The sequence below is a fragment of the Python bivittatus genome, unplaced genomic scaffold (assembly GCF_059951505.1).
Source record: "Python bivittatus isolate LINGU-HERP-01145 unplaced genomic scaffold, Pbiv_v1 ctg000610_np1212, whole genome shotgun sequence".
NCBI lineage: Eukaryota > Metazoa > Chordata > Lepidosauria > Squamata > Pythonidae > Python > Python bivittatus.
In genome coordinates, this window is record NW_028277088.1 from 19,629,361 (window position 1) to 19,651,419 (window position 22,059).

The 22,059-nt window shown below is 39.6% G+C and overlaps 1 protein-coding gene across 3 annotated transcripts in view; it reads right to left on the bottom strand.

Moving 5' to 3' along the window:
* The window catches only part of CACNB2 (calcium voltage-gated channel auxiliary subunit beta 2), a 162,554-nt gene extending 142,195 nt beyond the window's left edge, over nucleotides 1–20,359 (bottom strand). The window contains exons 1-2 of one of the 3 annotated variants that reach the window (XM_088150432.1): nucleotides 20,077–20,359; nucleotides 10,756–10,848 (exon numbers count right to left, since the gene is read on the bottom strand). In XM_088150432.1, coding sequence (XP_088006558.1) covers nucleotides 10,756–10,848; nucleotides 20,077–20,193 — 210 coding nt within the window. In that variant the 5' untranslated portion in view covers nucleotides 20,194–20,359. The remainder of the gene's footprint in view (nucleotides 1–10,755; nucleotides 10,849–20,076) is intronic. The other 2 variants (XM_088150434.1, XM_088150431.1) reach the window with 2 other exon arrangements.
* Between the last annotated feature and the right edge of the window lie 1,700 nt (nucleotides 20,360–22,059).

A 22,059-nucleotide genomic window follows, 5' to 3' on the forward strand; every position in this document is an offset into this window, starting at 1 on the left:
CAATAAAGCATTTGGTAAAGAATTGGAGGGAGCTGTCAAGAGACACACCACTAGGTTCCATTTTAGGGCCAGTACTGCTCAATGTATTTATGAATTATTTCGATGGCGTATTAGAAAATAAGATTATCAAATCTGCAGATGACACAATGATAGAGAGGAGAGCAAACTTCAAAAGGGGCACTAACAAGATTCAAGGTACCATAGAGCAATGGGCAGAAACCAGCAAAATTAATTTCAACAGAGACAAATGCAAGTCCTACATTTGGATAGGAAAATTCAAAGGCTTAAGAAGGGCAGGGAGGACACACCAAGCAGCAGTACATCCAAAAAGGAGCTGAGTTTCTTTGTGGATCATCAGCAAACAAGGTAATGCAACTGTCAAAAAAAAAAAAATCTTGGTTGCTTCAAGGAAAGTATAGTGTCAAGAATAAAAGAAGGTTTTGCTCCTTTCAATTCTGCACTGGTCAACCACATCTATAATATTCTGTCCAATTCTGGGCATCCCATTTTATAAAGGAAATTGGTAAACTACAATAAGTCCAGAGATGAACAACTATGATGAAAAGAGGCCTGAAAAGGAAATCTTATGAGAAATGGTTGGAGGTATTGGATATGTTTTGCATGAAGACCAAAGACAGAATGACAACTGTCTTCAAGTATCTGAAGGGCTTCCTTACAGAAGATGGGGCAGACCTGTTCAAAGTTGTTCCAGAAGACAGAACAAGAAATAATAGGTTTAAATTATAAGTAATTAGATTTTGGTTAGACAGTACAAAAAACAGTAACAATTGTTTCATAATGGAATTTACTACCTTAGGAGGTGGTACTGTTTAAAATATGAATCCCCACACTGGGTAAACCTTCCAGATCTTACATTCTATGATTCTATGGAGAATCTATAGCCCTACACTTAATAGTAGAATATAGAAATAAATGCTCTGGGAATTTAATTTAATTTAGAATAAGAATTACTTGCACTTATGGACCATAATTTCAATTGGAATTACACTTATGAAAGGCCTTATCACTTGTTCCTTTAAAAATGGAAAAAATTATCTATGCAATATTTTCTAAGAGAAAAAAGGTATGACTGGACTCTAGAAAGGCAACAAACCATGCAATAAACGAATATTTAAAATGATAGGGAACTTGCCTCAATAAGGGACAAATATTCAATTTTCAGAAGTCCATGAAAACATTAAAATGATAAAAATAGAATATAAGAAGGCAAACAGATTACTTCAGATTCATAAAATCAAAAGTTTCATGTGGCATAATGTATATTTTGAACTTTTTTCTCTTTTTTTCTGTAAATCTAGAGCTTTCCTATCTATTTGATATATTGGAGGACAAATTCCAGAATACGTTACTTATTTTTATTACTATGCTGATGGAGTATTCTGTTTTTATCATAATTAATACTGTCTTTCTGCATTTCATAAACAAATAAAAACAAATAGTAAGTTTCTCAGATAGTAGCTTATAATAAATAAATTCAACTGATAAATACATATTCATATGGCAAACACATTTTTATAAATAAATCAAGTTTTACATATTTTATAAAGTACCAAAATTTTGTATCAGTATAGGATGCTTAAAAAGTAACTTGCCTATATAACTCTTAGATTCCTATTGAAAGTATAGGATAATAGAATGCTAACAGGGTTTTAGAGCATCTATTCACCTCCCCCTGAGTTTATATATGATGTCATCTTTCCGTTTGCCTTTTTATTGCTTTATTTTTGTTGTTTTATAGCTGTATTGCTTTTACCACTGTTATTTGTTAATTTCTGTTTGTTTTATATGTAGCTCTGGATTTTTAAATTGTTCTATTTATAGTTTATGTAAGCCTCCCAAAGTTATTTATATGGCAGGATGGAAATGTGTTAAACAAAAAAACAAATGAAAGCACAGAAGGGAAAACATTGTTATTTTCTCCCATCTGGGGAAAGTAAGTGTATTTAGAAAATCTGTAACCTCATTTTTTTTCTTCTTTTTTTTTTTTTGAAATAAAACACAAAATATTTTTCTGATTGCTTCTAAATTTCTAAAAATTAAATAAATATTCAAAAATTGTATAACTGTAATTGAACTACCTTATTCAGGATCCAATCCTCTACTGTATTAAAACAAAAAAAAAACCTGAATTAGTTTATCAAATCTTTATCTCATTCATCTTTTAAAAATCTGTGAGTGGTAAAAAGACCACTCAAGACCTGGCTATGTTATCAGGCCTGGGGGTCCCAGGGGACTGGGGAAATTTTGTGATGGCTCCCTTATTGTGGTTAATAGCATCCCCTCTGTGTGGGGACAATTTGTGTGATTTTTATTGTTATTTTTTAATTGTGACTGTTTTTATGTAATTAATGCTTTTAATTAAGTGCTGTACACTGCCCAGAGTCACTTTTATATGAGATGGGTGGCTATATAAGTATGATCGATAGACAGACAGACAGACAGATAGAAAGATAGACAGATAGATAGATAGATAAAAAAATCATGTAATAACTTTCAAGGATTAGAAAACACATAAACAATTTTCAACATATTAGCTGTGAAACTTTTGAAAGCGTATTATTTGTCAGCAGAAATTATGCAATTACTAACATATTACTTCTGATCTCTTGTGAAGCAACAAGCCAAATATTATCCAAATCAGTGTGAGAACGAAATCCTCCTCCCCGCCATGCAATCTTCCCTCCATGATCAAAACAAATAGTGAGAAACTACAGTTAGAATGGGCCAAGTACATAGTTTAAAATGCAGCAAGAGAAACCAAGCTAATAACATTCCTTCCTAGCTGAGGTTTAACAGGAGATCTCTTTGATCAAATAAGGAGGGATCCTTTCCCCCTAGGAGACTACCATTTCAATCATCAAATACTAAACAAGCAGAAAACCAAAACTCAGCAGGGTGCCCAACTACAGAGGGTTCCTTCTCGGAATGCCATCTAAGTCCATTTTCTTGGAATTCCTGAAGGGCACGCTTTCGCAAAACAATAGCAAGGTTTCTCTACATAAAAGGCTTAAAGGAAAAGGCTCACTGTGGCTGCCACAACAGCTGACTGTAGTTTGCTCTCAGAAATAAACGTCATCTCTGTTCCAAGCAACTGCCTGCGCATTTCATTCCCGGCTCGGAAACAACCTTGGTAAGATTTCTTTCCAACAATTTGGCGACCTCGAAGGGACTCTCAGACTAATCAAGCTGACGGACCAAGACTGGGCAACTTCACCCAGCTGGCCCTGGACTATCTGTCTGGAGGGTGCTGCCCTGGGCTCTGCCCACATTGATATTGGTAGTAAAGGGAGTTTTTGGTTTTGAGCCAAATGGTTGCTTGAACCCGGGACTTCATTGTCGGTAAGTACCCAGCAAAATTTATCTCTTGTGCCCAGTGAGTGTGTGGGTGTGAAATTTCCCTTTGTGTTTTACTCCAACTGCTGACCAGCGCTGTGCATCAAAGTCAGTTTCAGCCACCCCTAGACTTCTGCTAGTCCATTTCGGGCAATGACTGGGAGACCCTAGAAAGCAAGGGAAACTGACTAGACTCACGTGCCCAGCAGGCAGTGAAAGGTCAAACAATTAACTTTAGCTGGGCACAGACCAGTCTGCTTTCTACTCCTTTCTTAGTCCAGAACCAGGGTTGTGAAAAGGGAGGACCAAAACTCCATTAAGGAGTCTCGAGGTACAAAGGAGCACTTCAAACCTAGGTGGATACCTGTGTCATAGTTAGGGATGGAAATGGGGAATGACAAGTCAAAGGTCTCCCTGGATGCCCCTTTGGGAAGGATCCCTTTGAGATGGATGTTCCTCACCTGGAATGGAGGTTTATTGCCTGTACAAGCAGGAATAAGGAAAAGCCGTGCACGGGATTTATGTCTGGAATGGACTAAGCTTACTGATGCAGTTGGTAATTCAATTTGACCTGAAATGGGTACTTTCGACTATGCTATATTAAAATCTCTATGATCAAAGCTAAAGCCTTCCTATCTGCCTTATTGGTACTGATGGGCAGAACTTTCTAATCCCATGCATGTGATTTCCAATTCAAACACACCCAGCACCCCTCCAACCCCTCCTGAGCCAGATATCTTAGACGGGAATACTGCAGGGAAATTAATGGTGCCTTTATTTAAAAAAAATAATCCTATACCTGGCCGAGTATGCGGTAATTTTTATTTTGTTTTTACCCACATGCCTTTCTCCCCAACTGATCTGGTAATTTGGAAGAAAGATGCTCCTCCCTTTTCAAAAAAGGCCCGCAGACAGTCATTAGGACCCTGCAGTCGATTAGTGAAAGCCATAATCCATCTTGGGGAGACATGATGCAGCTGTTGAACATCTTTTCTTACCAGAGACGAGATTTTTAAACTTTTTGAGAAAACTGCTGAAATAGCCAGAAAACCCATAGTCCCAGTTCCTGGGCAAGCAGTCCCAGCCCATTTTGCCAGACCAGCAAACAGCCCCACCAGGGACTCCAATGACGAATATACCAGGACTAAATAAAATCTATTAGAAACAACTAAAAGCTGGAACAGGGGAGTTAAAAGCCACATTGGACACATACCAACCAACATGGCCTGCCATTAACCAACTTATGTCCTCTCACCTAACCCCAGATCAATGGTCTAGGATAAAAGGAGAGTCTAACTGGCCCGATGAGGGCATTATAGTCCCTGAGCTCCCTGTGTACTATTTATAACCCAGGCTTGTGAGAACCAAGAGTTACCAGTAGGGTTCTAATCAAGCGTGTCTGTGCATGCATATGCGTTTTGTCTGTTTTTCTGAACCATGAGGTACAGCCACCCCTAAATACCCTAGGGAATTCCTTAAGGCTACTTAGACGAGTTCTTGTGTGCGCCTCCTGCTCACTTCTATGTGCGTGTGTGCACGCGCGCATGCACGCATGTGTTCCCCTTTCCCTCAGCTCTCCAGAATACAAGTAAGGAAAAAAGACTTCTTTTCAAAGGATATTTTTAGACTTTAGGAACCTCTACCCCATAATCCTGGATTTCCCTAGCACCTATAGCTAGTACTATAGCTGACAATGTAAAGCTACTCTTTTTCCTTAACTTTGCTTTTCTGATTTATGCCTTCCTTGTTGATTTATTTGTAACTGCTCCACCTACTCCTTCAAGCCCCTAGTAGAAATCTCTCAGCTTTTCCACCTTTGCACACGCATTCCCATTCCTGAATTCACCACTGCGGATAGTTAGGAGGCTGAGGAAGGGAAAGAGAGAGAAATCCCAATTGATGGAAATGAATGCAAGTGATTCAGAAAGGGAGGCCAGGGGGACCCACAACAATTCCTGTTTCCCCCTCCAAGCCCCTGCTTAAAATAGAAAAAAGGGGGAAAGACTTTTTGAAAAAACTAACTAGAAATTCTTTCATCAATGGATTGTGTTTTTTCGGAGAGAAGTTAACCTGTCAGTCTGCGTATATCCCTAAATGCCCATTCCCATTGCTTGGGAGAGATTTGTTATGCAAAATGAGAGCAGAAAGATGGTGGAGGAGCAAGCTGCACTTCTGTAGAGCCTCAGGATTTGGGATCAACAATGCAGTTCCAGTTAAAGTTGAATTGAGAGATGGAATCATCCCAACCCAGGGTTAAAAGTGAAAAGAGGCTTGCACCTCTTACTATCTGCCCTCCACATCCCACTCCCCTGGTTAACAAACCTTTCATTTAAAGGATGCTTTCTTTTGCGTTCCTTTGGCTCCTGAAAGCCATGAGATTTTCATCCCTACTCTGTCTGGAAATGCTTCACCTGCAGACCTGAGGGCTTGAAAGGAATGCTGATTCAATGTGTTATATATTGCTATGTGCTAATGAAGTATGTACATTTGGAACTCCTTGCCACTGCAAAGAAGATGACAAGTTGTTGTTAAATGTGTGTACTAAATTTGTTTTCCTTTCTCTTGAAGCCAAGGAAAGGAAATCTATTTTTTTTGTAGAGAGCCAGTCTGGTGTAGTGGTTAAGGCACCAGGCTAGAAACTGGGAGACCATGAGTTCTAGTCCCACCTTGGGCACAAAGCCAAGTGGGTGACCTTGGGCCGGTCACTCTCTCTCAACCCTAAGAAGGAGGCAATGGCAAACCACTTCTGAAAAATGTTGCCAAGAAGACTGCAGAGACTCATCCAGGCAGTTGCTTGGAGTCGAGATTGATTCAAAAGCATACGAAACATCAGGGGAGAAACCCCAGCCTAATGTTTTTCAGGAAAAAATGTTATAAAAATTTCCTACCCTTCTTATGGTTTTGGGGCTTTATGAAAACAAGAGCCCAGAAACAATTTTTTTTTCAGCCTATCAGACTTGAAGGAATGGGGAGAAGCTTGCTTCCCACTCTAGTGTAAAAAAGTGATTGCAGTAAATGGGCTGGACTTTAAGCCCTTTTTCAGAATAAAGATCTGAATTTCAAATGTTTTTTGCACATTTCTCCTACAGCTGCTACAGTTAGGAAGAGGTGGTTGCTCCTCTCCAGAAGAACTAGACAATCTCAGAAAAGCAATAGTTGGGGGGGGGGGGAATGCAAACTTTTTTGCTTTCCCAGCTCCACTCTAGCCTGCCTTCATGTGTTTTACCTTTTAAACTCTAAATGGGTTATGAGGAGATGTTTACTAGGGTTCATCTTTGTCCCTCAACATGGCATATGATGAATAAAAGAGAAACAATGATTTGATAGAGCCTCTATGGACTGGTATGGTCTATCTGAAAACAAATGAAAACTCTTTTTAACAACTTTTGGCTCTGGAAGCAATCCAGGCACTGAATGAATAAATTGCTATGTCAATGTACAGATTTCCTCTTCCCAGCTCTACAAGTTCTCATTTTGAGAAATTATTAGGAATGAGAAGGTATTAAAGTCTTTTGCAGTTGAAATATATAATAATGTATCTATCAAAGTGAGAATGTGATGGATAGTCCTAGTTTTGCCTCAGGCTACTTGCATTCTGTCACAGTATGAGGGCCTGCTATCTGGGACAATACACCCCACATGGGGGTGGCATGCATTGCTACAATTATGCTAACCTCTCATGATTTGTCTTCACTATGGTAGTAAAAATCAACCTAGCAGCTTCATCTTACCCTGCATGATTGGGTAAATAATCCTAACAAGCCTCAAGGACCAGCTATGGCTGGGTGACCAATGGATTAACCCCACAAAGGTGATCAACTGGATCTGGGACTTCGCCACTCCCTGCACTATGAAGCAAAGTCAATCTTTTGGGGATCTCTTGGGATATTGGCACCAAACCTTTCACAAGTACTCTGGCTAGTTTATCAACAGGGAAAAAGAAATGTGGAATTGTGGCAAAGAGAAGGCACACACTTCAGCTTTCGGTAGGGCAAGCGTACACCTCCTGCATCTGAGCTTGAAGTTGTCCCTACTGAATCAAGCTCCTCCTGGGGACTGTGGCAACAGGTTGATGTCGAAGCCAGCTTCTGGCACAAGGCTGGAAAACATCTCAAGCTAATTACAGAACAGGTAGTCCTTGTTTAACTACCGTCCGTTTAGTGACCATTCAAAGTTACGACAGCACTAAAAAGTGACTTACGACCGGTGCCTGAAGTTACTACCATCGCAGCACCCCCAGTCATGTGATCACAATCCAGGCACTTGGCAACCAGTTCGCACATACGACAGCTGCAGTGTCCTGGGGTCATGCGATCACCATTTGCGACCTTCCCAGCCAGCAAACAAAATCAATGGGGAACCGTGTGATTCACTTAACAACTGTGCAGTTCACTCAATGATTGCTGCAAAAAAGGTAGTAAAATCAGGTCAGGTCCCATGATTTGCTTACCAACCACATCACTTAGTAACCTAAATTCTGATCCCAGTTGTGGTCGTTAAGCAAGGACTACCTGTACTCATCAATTGTAGTTGATATTCTACTCTCTGTGGGGTTTGTATATTTTAAAGTCTATTTTTTTTAAAATCTGTGATAATGTTTTTATTCTAATAATAACTTTCTACCTTTTTATAATGCCTGTTTTTATTCACTTGCTATTTTAATTGTTGTATGCTGCCCAGAGTTGCTTTGTGTGAGATGGGCGGCTATATAAATGTGATGTATGTATGTATGTATGTATGTATGAATAAATAAAATAAAATAAAATAAAATAAAATAAAATAAAATAAAATAAAATAAAATAAAATAAAAATAAAAATTTTAAAGGCTTCCTAAGGCAGCAAATCTGCCTCCTGTCTGGCCACAAATCATTGAAAGGGTAGAGGCCACTATCGGATCAAGCCATCCTGAAGCCCAATCAATGATTTGTTGGCCCCCACCCAGTCTATGCCCAGTATGAGAATCTGCCCCCCCCGGCCCAGGAAAGAAGGTTCACATGATCCATGTGCAGAAGCTAGAACCTGATGCTTTCCTGCCAGTGGTTACAATCGAGGAAGCCGCAGGAGCAGACCTGAGAGTGCCCAATGACATCAATGTAAAACCAGGATGGATAACTGAGGTGCCCCTGAGATTAAGGGTACAAATGCCTCCTGGAACCTATGGACAAATACACCTGATAACACTACTGGGCATGGATGTACGGGGGGGTGCAACAGACTGGCTACCAAGAAGAAATCACAGTGCTCTTCCACCTAGACCCAGAGAGACCTGAAATGAGCCTCACAGCAGGAGAGAGCAGCACAACTGATCCTGCACAAAATCAGCTCCCCTCGTGTGACAGAAAAGGAACCCACTGCACAGGGTAAAGAAAAGGGGGAGAAACAATTTGGGGCTACAGGAGAAAAAGTGTGGGTGAAGGGAGGCACTGAGTGAACGAAAGCATGTAGAATATTGTGACCTGCTGGGCAGAATGCTTCACATCTCTTAATAGAAGGAGAAAACCCCTACAATAGTGGCTAATGATTGGGGGAGGTTGTTCGGTAGACTTCAATAGGAACCCACAAAGAGGACTGCAGTCACCTCAGGAGGAGTTTTCCAAGCTCTTGAGTTATGGCATCGAGCCTGTTTAAATGCCTGTGCTGGCCAAAAATGCTTGCCTGAATTTTTCCTGTGCCTCTTTCTCCCACCAACCACTGCATATACTGACAATACCTACTTACCTGCATTTCAGCTACCAGATTGCCATCACTGAACAGCAGTATAACTGTTGGATTTGTACATCTATGCCTCATCACTCGCAAAGGGGATTACCTGTCTACACAAAGCCACTGAATGACTCTGAAATTTGTGACTATTTTAACTTTGTGAGAGAGTGGGTGCGAACTCAGCGCTTGCTAATAATCAACATACCTAAATGTGCTTTTGTTGTTGGTGTGCCTGAAGTCTAAAGTACATACAACAGGCAAGTAAGGTCTTGGTAAAACCCCTCAGGTGAAATTAAATGTAACCTGTAGAAGATTGGGCACACAGACTGTAAGAGATAGCTTATAGGGGTGGATTGCCCTGTGCTCAACCATCTGACCCATTTTCCTTCACCCTCCTGGAAGAATTTTCCCCCTCGCAGAGCTAAGAGATTGCTTAACCAAGCTACAGTGGAACCTCAGGTTACGAACGCTTCTGTTCATGAACTTTTCAGGTGACAACCAGCTCCGGCCGCAAAATTTTGCTTCGGTTCGCGAACTCCGCCTCGGGGTACGAGCAGGATACGCGGCCATTTTCCCTCCTGTGACACGGTCCGTGGCCATTTTTCTGCCCCTGACACATGGTCTGTGGCCATTTTCCGCCCCTGACACGTGGTCCTCGGCCATTTTTCCGCCCGACACGTGGTCCGCGGCCATTTTTCCGCCCCTGACACGTGGTCTGCGGCCATTTTCCCGCCCCTGACACGTGGTCCACAGCCATTTTTCCACCCCGACACGTGGTCCGCGGCCATTTTTACACCCGACATGTGGTCCGCGGCCATTTTTACGCCCGACACGTGGTCTGCGGCCATTTTCTGCCCCTGACACGTGGTCGTAGGGAGGGGGACTCTCCCTCCAAGCAATAGCTGCCTCCCTGTCCTCCACACCAGAACGGATTAACGGTAATTACATTGAACCTTATGGGGAAATTTGCTTCGGGTTGCGACCAATTCGGGTCGCGACCAGAGTCACGGAACGAATTAAGTTCGTAAACCGAGGTTCCACTGTATTTCTCCTGGAACTGCTCTTCCCCCCACAAACAAATATTTTAATGATGATACAAATACAAACTTGGTTCACACAATGATTTATCTCGGTATGCATAGAATATTCTATTCTTTGAACAAAGGGGGGAATTGTGAGAAGGAAATCCCCCTCCCCGCCATGCAGTCTTCCCACCATGAACAAAGCAAAAAGTGATAAACTACAATTAAAATGGGCCAAATATGTAGATAAAATGTAGTGAGAGATGCCAATAGCATTCCTTCCTAGCTGAGGTTTAACAGGAGATCTCTTTGATCAAATAAGGAGGGATCCTTTCCCCCTAGGAGACTACCATTTCAATCAACAAATATCAAACAAGTGGAAAACTACAACTCAGCAGGATGCCCAACTACAGTGGGTTCCTTCTCGGAATGCCATCTAAGTGCATTTTCTTGGAATTCCTGAAGGACACACTTTGGCGAAACAATAGCAAGATTTCCCTACATAAAGGGCTTAAAGGAAAAGGCTCACTGTGGCCAGCCCGACAGCTGACTCTGTATGTTTGCTCTCGGAAATTAACGTCATCTCTGTTTCAAGCAACTGCCTGCACATTTCATTCCTGGCTAGGAAACAAATTTGGTAAGATTTCTTTCCAGCATAGGGAAAAAAGTAACATACCTGTCGAACAAAACTATTTGAGGTAGTGTCAGAAGATGTACTCCCATCTGAACCTTTGAATCTGTTTTTTCTTCTTGCACCTTTGCCATAAGACTGTTAAAAGAAAAAATTAATTGCTATCATTTTATTTGGCATTTAAAGTTGAATACAGTATGGACACTCAAAACATGCATACTTATTTCCTTATGCATTCAAATAAAACTGAATAAAAATACTTTATCTTTGCATAAATGTATTATTAAAAATAAGGAAGCAAAAAGCATAATACTTGCATCATCTAATGCAATCTTGTATGTTAGGTTTTTCTAACTATCAATTCACAACAAAAGCACAGCAATGTTGAAAAACAGTCAAATCTGTACATGCCATATCATGTTTTCACAAGGACTACATGGATATGTAGGAATCAGGAATAGGATCTGAAGCATTCCTTCTCTATTATTAGGCACAAACATATTGCAAATGCCTCTTCTGCATGAGAAGAGATCTAGTTTCCACATCACTGGGAACCATAGTTTGTTTATTCATTATATAAACCACAGTTAGCTATATTGACACAAAAATATATCTTTCATTTGGTTTTGACTTAACAGACCATGCAAACTCAGACCTTTTTGTATTTTTTTTTCTACAATGGATTCAGCATTACAAAAATGCTATTATTAATTTAGTGTGGTTTATTTTCATGTTTTACCAATTTTCTGACACAGGTCCATTAAGATGCATTATATGCATGAACTTAAATTATTTTTCCAACTAGATTTTTCAATATCATTTCATTATTAGAACTTACTTTTCAAAACTATTCTTTAAAGTTATCATATAAATTTATTTTTCAGCATTACATCTGAAGTTACTGTCATTTAATCACAATAATGTTGCTTGTGCTTGTATATGTGTAACTATGCAGATATATTTAAGGCCACTACTCATGATTATCTGTCCACATGCATCTGGGATACATACATTTATACATACACAGTATATATAAATACATAAAATTTAAGAATTATATTAGGAAAACAATGATCAACTATCTGTCATGCACACATAGTAGCATCAACTGGCTAGACCCACAAAGTGTATTGAACTATGACTAAATATTTTGCCAGCAAAAAATCTGCTTAATTCATAAAATATGATGAGTTAGAACTTGAACATAACAGAGATCAGGTGTTTTCTATAAAACCAAGTAAATTTTTTCTAGGGAGCTTCCTGAAGCCTTCTTACCACCATTTCTTTTTCAGTGTGGTCAGTTATTCAAAGACACTCTCATTCACCTTCCTGCTGGTGGTGGTGCCTTGTATTCCCTTTTCAATTTTTTCATTCTATTCTTTTCAGACAGAAAGCATCGCCTCTTTTTTATACCTCACTTTAATTACATTATTCTGAAGACAAATCGGAGTGATGACTAGAGAATAAAGTGATGTTTACACATTTCACTCTTATCTGTTAGACAGAAAGCAACATTCCAAAGCGCTTTAATACGACAGTATAATCCAACATGGATCACATACCAATTTCCTATAAATCATGGGATATAAGATTAAATGCATACCCTTGGCAAAGTTTTTGGCTTGTGAATTTCATCAAGGAGCCTTTATTTAGGGATTCCCAAATTTTACAATAATACAACCCTCCAAAATAATAAATGGATTTATGTGACCTCCATCCTATGAATAAAAATAATTTAACTGGGGTTAGGATTGGGCAAGAAATAAATAAAACCAAAGTGTGATCAATATACTATCATCAGACTTTGCTTGCTTGTGCAAGCCAGATCAGCTTTAAAACAAGCAGTAATCCCTCCCAAATTGTTCACGCCCCCCACAAGGGTTGTAACCCTGAACTTCAGAAGCCCTGCTTTATATAATTCAAACACTGAGAGTTTCATCCTACAGCACTTAGGAAATAAGTAATAAACATGTGAGAGAAATTTAATCAGTGATAAAATTGTTTCTTGATTTCCACTGTCACATTTACCTTGCTCCTCAGGCAACAATATATGGATATTCTGTTCTACTATTCTTTATTGTGATTTAGTAATGATGTAGGGTATCTGATGTGTCTCAGCTATGTTCCCAGCAGACAGCAATACCTACTACAACCTTGAACAAGTAATGCAAGAGAGCATTAGAAGAACCATTTTATAATACTGTGTGAATTCATTTGCACCATTTGCTTGTGCAGATCAATTTCCTTCTGCTTATGGTTCTTTGAATCCATCCATATGAATAGAATCCCATGCCAGTTTTCTTTTCACGCTACTGCTTTCCATTAGCAAAATCAGGAAGCAATTCCCCTCATCTCTGCAGTTTCCCACATTCCCTAGCCTTGCCCTCCCACATCCCATCCCCTCTGATTCTAATAGCATTAAAGATTATTAAAAAGGGGAAAGGTCACTTACTAGGAAAACTACATTACGATGCCTGTTATTATTACAGGTTTCCTAAATTACTAAGAATATCCTTTGGAATAGATCCCAGAAGTGCTGAGGAGACTGGTGGTAGTTATAATACACACTACAGTATTAAAATTAAAACTTTATTCTAAGCATACCAGGCATATGGACACATCCCAGAAAACTGATGTCTACCACAGAATTTTCATCATCATGCCTTCCCAATCTATTCTTCCAGCTACTCTAGGACTGAATTCAGTCATAAGCCATGACTTAACCAGTTTATTGAATGAACCACAATTGGCTATGTTTCTAAAACACACTAATTGCTAGACCATGTTATAAACCATGGCTGGATTCACACAAGACAATAAAACAAAACCAAACAAACAACATTATGGTTTAGCAAAATGTATGAACCAAGTGTACTTTCAGACTTACTGAAAATATGTATCTTGGAGAAGAATTATTGTATATCTACCCAAATGATGTATGTATGGTTCAAAAACAGTGCAAAGCCATGCATATTTAAATCATGGTTTGTTGAACAAGCTGAAGTACATTGGCTCACATATCCTAAGCTAAAACCAAACAAAGCTTAATGGTATGTATTTATAGAAAAACATTTTTTCTTAGATTTTAGGAGGAAACTGATAAAAAATTGTTAGCCAGGCTAGAAAATTAAAGCATTAAATCAATTTATTTTTATTCAATAATTCAAATAGTCCAGGGTTCCATGTACAACAGAAGAATAATTGTATAACAATTATACAATTGTATAATGCAGCTGTATAGCAGGACAGTGCAAATGTGTAAATATGAAATGAGAGGAAATTAAAAAAAAAGGTTATTTGCTCACTGGTTATTTCATTGACAAGAATCCAGAGGAGGGAAAAACAGGACCAGAAGGTATGCATATTTCTCAACAAGTAGGAATTAAAAAGCCATGACAAAATGTAAACGTTCAAGAGGTTATTTAAACCAGAGATCGTCATATTTAGAAGTCTAATCTTAGTAACTCCAAGATGTACATATAAGGGACAAATTAGAAGACTAAGATTATTTAAGAAAAGTAAATAGGTTCGACTGAGAAATTCTAAAACCATTAGGACTATGATTATGCAAAAATACTGAATTACTAAGTATGAATGGATATGTGTGTGTGTACATAATGAATGAACAGCTAATTTCTGAAAAGACACTGCTTGAGTTGTTCACTTTATATCACAATGAGGGAATGAATTATCACCTTGGACAAAAATGTGTGTGTTAGCAACTATCAGGGATTAGATTTTCAGAAGCAATGGTGTCTCCAAACAACAACAACAAAAACATTATGACTGGCACAGAAGTTATGCAAAGGGAAGGATGGGGAAGAGGGGGCAGGCAGCACTAGCCAAATAGCATGAATGTTGACAGCCTGCAATATAGAGCTATACACAATTTTCTGACTCCACTATACAAGCATAAAAATCTACATTACAGTAAAAAAGGTAAGGGAAATTTGGACCCAATTTATAGAACCGGCATAAGCAACATGTAATAACATTTTCCTAGACTGCACTATCACATCCAGGATGGTTTGTAAGTTTGAAAGTCTTCTGTGAAAATAAGGTATTTCTTTCCTTATGCTTTATATGATACATCCAGAAAACTGGGTATTTTCATTCAGAAGAGACATTTCAGAATGTAAATATCTTCTCAAAGCAATCGGATGCAAGGAAAATATGTGTATCCAGCACAACTGTTTGGTGAAATTGGAGACTTAAGTACTTTTTTGTTATTTTTAGCTCAGTATTTATAAATGGTACAGATTCAAACACAGCATCTTCACTCAGTCAAAAAAGTGGCAGAACTCTTCTACCCATTAAAAGACTTTTTTCAAAAATAATTATTTTAATCATGTAGCAAAAGGTACTTGGAGATACATGAAGCAGGACAAGACCTGAACACAGCCACAAAGGTAGTTGTTTCCCTGTCCCTAGGCAAAAAATTTTGAAATCAATGAGAACATATAAATATTAAGAAAAAAATAATGAAATGGAGCACCTCTTTGGCTTCCCAATCCCAAGTATATAGAAATTTAAGTCACATCCAGCACTCAGGATTGTCTTCTACACCTTATTGTAATGGATCTGGTAAATGGAGCAGGTACAGAACATAGCCTACTTTAGGTGATACCAGAACTTAAGCAGAGTTGGCACTGGGTAGTAATTGAATGGGGGGCTTCCTGGCAATTCTAGGTTAGACTGTAATTGAAAAAACATTGCAGAAGGGAACAATAGAAACCACCTTCATGCAGTTGCCAAAATAATCCATAGATGTCATCAGCTCAACTTGAGGATATTTTTTTCTCTTGGCATATGGTAGGTCTTCAGACCTCTTGATACAACTTGGAAGGTAACTGAGTTAACCATTGTCAATGGTTTGCATGGAGGGCCACCTGAGAATTCCAGAGCTGTTTATAAGGAAGTAAAAAAAAGAAAATGGCAGTCCAGTTTCTTGATGCTGCTAAAAAAAAAAGCCTGTATGGCTGTAGTCACCAGGAGCTGAGCTTCACTTGTATCAGACTCCATTGGCCAAGATTTGACTGTAATTCTCCAGCCCTCAACTTTGCAAAGTTACTAGGCTCAAACTCTGAAGAGTTCTCTCGGACACTCAACATAACATGGATAGATAAGAATTATTACTGCAAACTAGCCTGAAGTTGTAGCAAATAATTGACTGCCTTGTGTCAGTGTGAGGGTGCAATTCTTATACCCACAGCAATTTAAACTTGTTGCTTCTTCTTCCTTCCTGTCCCATGTTTCTGAAGTTGCTCTGCACCTTGAAGCTGAATCGTTGTTGCTGTTGCCATACCTGGCATCTATGCTATAAGAATCTCTGACTCTCCTAGCCATTGTTATTTTATAGGATTAATGAGATTCTGTTTAGTATTGATCACCGATTAGTCTCTGGCACTATATACTACCAAAGTGACTTGCAATAGTAATAGACAGCAATTAAATTCAAGGATTATTTTCTCCTCTTTGCTTTCAATAGGTTTTATCTGGGACTACTTTTAGTAATAATGTAAATTACTTAGTAAATAATGCAGAAAAACAGTTCAGACATTTTAAAACAAATAGATATATTTCAAATTGGGATAGGTAACCAGTGTATTTTCAGATATTGCTGAACAATTCTCAGCATCCCTCACTGTTGTCTACATTTCTTGAGGGTCGCAGGTTCCGCACTCTGCCACAGTTAGAGCGCTTCTGTTTTGCTAAACTACAATTTATACCACAGAGATATACAATCTAACATTAATAATTAATTTTCACTGAAAAAATTATTCAAATCATGTTATTTTTCGAGGGTACAATTTCTCTCATGAAAATCAGCAAGGTCCCTAACCATTTATTTCATTGTGGAAAACTACTTTGTCATTCCCTGAGAAAAGTCAATTCCCCATCAGCTATTTGAACATCACAGAATTACTCTGAAATAATGTTATGAAGATTGATGCCTTTCAGTTTCAGTCAATGAAAACACAATGTTCTCCAGAAGAAATATAAGAGATAAATGTGGCAGATTGTGTAGTGCACTGATTTATTGCCAAGTTATCCTTATATCTTTGGTGATCACTGGTGGGCATCCATTCACTTCACAACCTCATTATGGATGTGGTATCTGTCAGTTTCATGTAGAACAAACAATATCTTTGTGTATTAAGCATAATCAGAACTCTAGAAAGTTGTTTACAAAGCATTTTGTTGACAACCTCTTGTAGTCTGGTCCTAATTTCTCAATCAAAAGGACTGAAAAGGGTGGAAAGAATTAAAAAGCAAATCCTATTCATCAACTGCAGCAGTTCTATTTAGCTCTAAAGTTCACCAGGAAAAAGGTCACTTGTGGAAAACTGGTCACAATTATACAAGAAGGAATATAATTGTAATTCAATATTTTCATAGTAATCTTAATCTTTTCTATTAAGACTCAAGATCAGAACACTTTAGAGAAAAATGAACTAACCAGAAAAAAAATATAACTTATAGGAAAAGTTAACATATTAAATCAAAGCATAGTAAATGTATATTGAGAAAAAGATACACTTTAACTGTGATCCCCATTTATTATATACATAAAAGGATGTAACTATTTACAAATGAGTTTTGTGCTAGCAAAGTAAATGCAGCCAGAGTAGTTTCATGGAAATGCTCAGCATCTTTTACTATTTATTAGTGAAACAAATATTCTTTCAAAATACCTTTCTTAGTTGCATTATTATAACTACTAATGGTTCATATATTTCATAACTTTAAATCTGAGAAGAGTTTTGTTGAGGTTTGGGGATGCATTATTACTGCCTTGGTAAATATATGCTAGGTATTAATTCCCACTAGAATATGTAGTTGTCTTAAAGGTTAATCACAGAACAGGTTAAAAACACCTCATGTACAAGCTAATATGCTATCATGGCATATTGTAATATTTAAGACATAGTTTAAAATATGCAGTTGAACAATATATGCAGCTCATTAGCACAAACTACACCTTTGCAGTTTTGAACCACGTAGCTGGCAAGAAATACTTCTTATATATTTGTATATATGCAACTCCCTTTCCAACAACAATAAAAAGTAGAGAGACAAAAAAGGAATGAGAAAGCAGTATATACTTCTCATGCATAAATTTATCTTACTTCAGCTTCAAAAATTATACATCTTCCCTTCAAATGCAGGGTTCTTCAATCGCTGAATAAAAGAGTGGGAGCAACTAAAGCACTGGATGTCACTGTATGGAAAGCAGCAGGTAGAAATTTGCTAGAACTTGATAAACGGTGGAGTTACCAAGGAAAACATTCACAGTAACACACTTCTACATGAGTACTTTTCTAATGGTGGACAGTGATTGTCCAGCTGTGTATCTTGATACTTCCCATTAAACTGTTGAACACTTAAAAAGAATTAGAGAAGTGCTAGTTCTGTTTTGTCCTTACAAAGATTAAAATCTCTAGTGTCCATAATGTTCTGAAAGTGAAGAAAGATCTATCCATTTGTATCCATTCTCTCTCTCTCTCTCTCTCTCTCTCTCTTTTTGCAAGAGCTGTATGATAGGACAGTTTAAGGAATTGCTAATTCTTTATTTCTAGCATCCATGTTGAACACATTACAAATATTACGAGCTAGTGTCCAAAACATGTTTAATTTAAAAAAAATGATGTATATGCACTGAGAATTTCTGATCAGCTACAGCTCTTTGTAGCATGTACTCATATGGAAAAGCATGTGTTTTCTTGGCCTAATACATTAAACAGTTGCCCATTTCCATCAGCTTTGTAGATTTGGATCTTTTGGACTGTTTGCATTTCTCTACAACAAAAACTTCCTTTTAAGCTAATATGACTGTGTCTGAGCAAGTCCAAGCTCCCTTGTGCGTCTAAAGGCACAGATTAAACATCACTTAAGAAAATCCAAATCAACCTGGCCTAATCCACAAATGTATGCATATATTTTATTTCTCTGCATTTGATTACTGTCCAACATTGCACAAAGGTAGAAAATTGTTGTTTGATAAAATAGATATGTATCTGTGACAGAACATTCCAACGAGCCAGTCATCACTTGATTTTTAACATTCAGATCAAGAACAAGTAAAAAAAAAAAACACACATCCTGTTACTCTCAGAATCTGGTGAAGTTGTTGTTTCCCCAACACACTTGAATGCATGCTTATAAGTAACTTGGGATCTGCGTTCAGGTGTTTATTTGTTACTAAGTCTTGTTTGTTAGCAAATGTCAGAATTAAAAAGCCAAGGGTCTTGCAATACACTGAAGATTAATGAATTTATCATCACATACTGTACTGTAGTTCCTGCAGATGATTAACACCAAACTACAATGCTGTGAACTGCTATATGCATTGGGATTTATTCCCAAGATAATGTTCATATAGGATTTCAGCCCAAAGCTCTAAAACTCATCTGCTAAACAACTCCACAACACTGGCTCTCCAGTGTTACAGTACTAAAGCCCCAGCTACCCTTGCCATTGGCCATACTGGCCAGTGCTGTTTAAATATCCTTGAGACCACCATGAGACCATCCTTGAGAACACCTTGGAATTGACCTCAGAGTAAACCTTGTTTAGGATTTAGAAACAGTGCTACAATTAATTTTTTTAAAAAAACATTATTTGCATAACCTAGCCCCCAAGTTACTTCTCAGTACTATCTTAATACTAAGTCCTACCAAACTTAATAGCAATACTCCCAAGTAAGTATACTATCTTCAGAGGCTACAGAAGAGCCTTAGGATAAAATTTTACCTATGCCCCATCAGATGTGGTCAAAACAGGAGCTCTCTCCAGATTCTTCCACACTTACCTCTAAGAGAGGAAGATGGAGGCTGAAAAATGATAGGAATGCTATTGAAAACTTCCACAGACAGAAGGCTGCGAGCACCTGATGAAGTGAGCTGTGAAATTCACTAATGCTTATGCAATAATAAATTTGCTAAAGATGCGGCTAGAGTCTTTTTTGTTATTGCTGCAAAAGACTGAAAAGATCTTTAGAAATGGAAAGAACCACATATGACATGTCAGGTGATGACTTCTTTACACACTAATCGCTGAACAAATCACATTTGGCCGGGTTCACACAACGCATTACGCGTGGTTGGCAAACAGCCACGGCTGGATTCACACAACATGCCCAAACACAACCCAGGAATCTACCTGTGGCTTTGTGCAACCTGTAGTCACACAACCCGCTTCCCTTTAGCAAGCTGAACCACGGCTTACTCAACTAGCCCAAGGTTGTGGGTTCACCCAGCACTTTGTGCCTCCGTATGTCGCGGCAACTCAGCCACCTCCACGCACGTGGTGGCGGCGCCTCGTGGGAGCCCCTCGCCACGGCTTCCCCACGCCCCCAAGTCGTACCTGCAGAGCCGTAACGAGCGCCGGGGGATTCTCCAGGAGGTCCATCTGCATCTCTTGCGCCGCCGCCGCCGCTACTTCTGGGATGGGAGGCGATTTGGACAGGTCACTTTGGACCATTGGAGAGGGAAGGGAGTCAGTCCCAACGAGAAGGCACCTCGGCGGAGCAACTGCAAAGGAGTCTCCCTTTCGTCGAGCCGAGGTTGTTGCCGCTGCCGCTCCTCGAGGAAAGCTCTGCTAATCCCTCAGGGACGGGCCATTTTGAAACGTTTCAGTGCCTTTTCCCTCGCCTCCCTCCCGGCTCGATGGCTGACCGACTGAGGAGACGGCGAAGGAAAGGGAAAGGGGAGGGCGGGGGTTAAAAAGTGGGGGGGAAGGAGGGAGGCTCTGGGCTGTCGTCCAGCGACTCGGCTCCCCTCGCCTCGCCCTGCCTCAAGAACCGCGGCTCCTGCTTCGGAGAGCAGCTGCTACTACGGCTGAGGGGAGGAGACGGGGAGGTGCCTGAGGGAAGCAGAAAGGGACAGCCGCGACCCTTTTCTCTTGTTTTTTCTACTACCCCCAGCAAACGAGTCAGAAGAAGCAGCGCGCCGCGGGCAAAGCTGAGGTGATGGCTTGACGTTTTCTTTCCAAAACAAAGTTGGGCGAGGAGCCGCGACCAGCAGCCTTCCTTTCCCGCTCGCCTTGCCGCAGGGGCCGAAAAAGGCGGGAGCGGCTGCCCCACGAGGCCTGCGTGGAAGTCTCCTCACGGAGCCTCCCCTTCAGTTCTTTCTCGGGGGGCGTGTGCGGAGAAGCGAAGACGGCAGCGGCTCTCGCCTCCTCCTCCTCTCTGGCGCTGGACGCCGTGGCTGAGGGGATGGGGCCCACCCAGTGCGAGGTAGATGCAGTGATGGGGGGCACTTCTTGCTAAGTCACGGTTTGTTTTCATGTAAAGAGACCCCCCACACACACATGGAGCAGGCTTGCATGGCAGCTTACCCCATCGACCTTGGTGTAGAAGCCACAATGTCTGGATTCATGTATTGCGCAAAGCTGAAACCAGTGAAATGACCCGATGGCCTCGTGTTGTATGAACAGTCCAGAGTGTAAGCAAAGGCTGTTCTCACTTACTTTCCAGGTGTGCACCATTAAAGATGGTCTCTGAGCAGGGCTGGTTCTAGGCCTAGGATGCCAAATTTTAAGGGGGCACCAAAATTGAAAAGACTTCTGAAATATACAATATGAGTATAAAATCTAATAATCATTCCTTGCTGCTTTAGAACTTTTTCTTTCTATCCTTTTCAAAAACACCCACAAAATTGGTTAAGTGGTAGTGAATAGCACACTAACCAGACTTTGCAAGTCACCAAAAGGAAATTATTATTACAGTTATGGATTTCAGGAAACTGATAATATTACAGAAACAAGAGAAAGATCTGATAGGAAGGTACTGAGCGAGCAAGTCACGTGACTATCAGCTTATCTAACTTATACTCGGAAAAGTGGTACAGTGCACTTGGTGTGCCAGCGTGCCTGTTTGAGAGTTAAATATAATTTTGTGGAATTGTTGCCATATGACAACAATGGGTGCTGATGTAATTGAAATTATTTACTGTGAAAATAAACAGTAAACAGGGTGAAAATGTCTGAGAAAAGAAAAAAATTGACCGGGGCTGAAAATCGTAAGCATAAAGTTCAAAAACATGAAGAAAAAAAGAAACAAGAGGACATCTTTTTGAAATTCCTAACAAAATTCAAAGATGAGCCAAACTGTAGCAGGCACCAGGATATAACTTTGCCTACGGCGCCAAAATGTCTAGAGCTGACCCTGCTCTAAGCACAGACCAGCACACAGCAATTACAGTGGAACCTCGGTTTACGAACTTAATTTGTTCCATGACTCTGGTCGCACCCCGAATTGGTCGCAACCCGAAGCAAATTTCCCCATATGGCTCAATGTAATTACTGTTAATCTGTTCTGGTGTGGAGGACAGGGAGGCGGCTATTGCT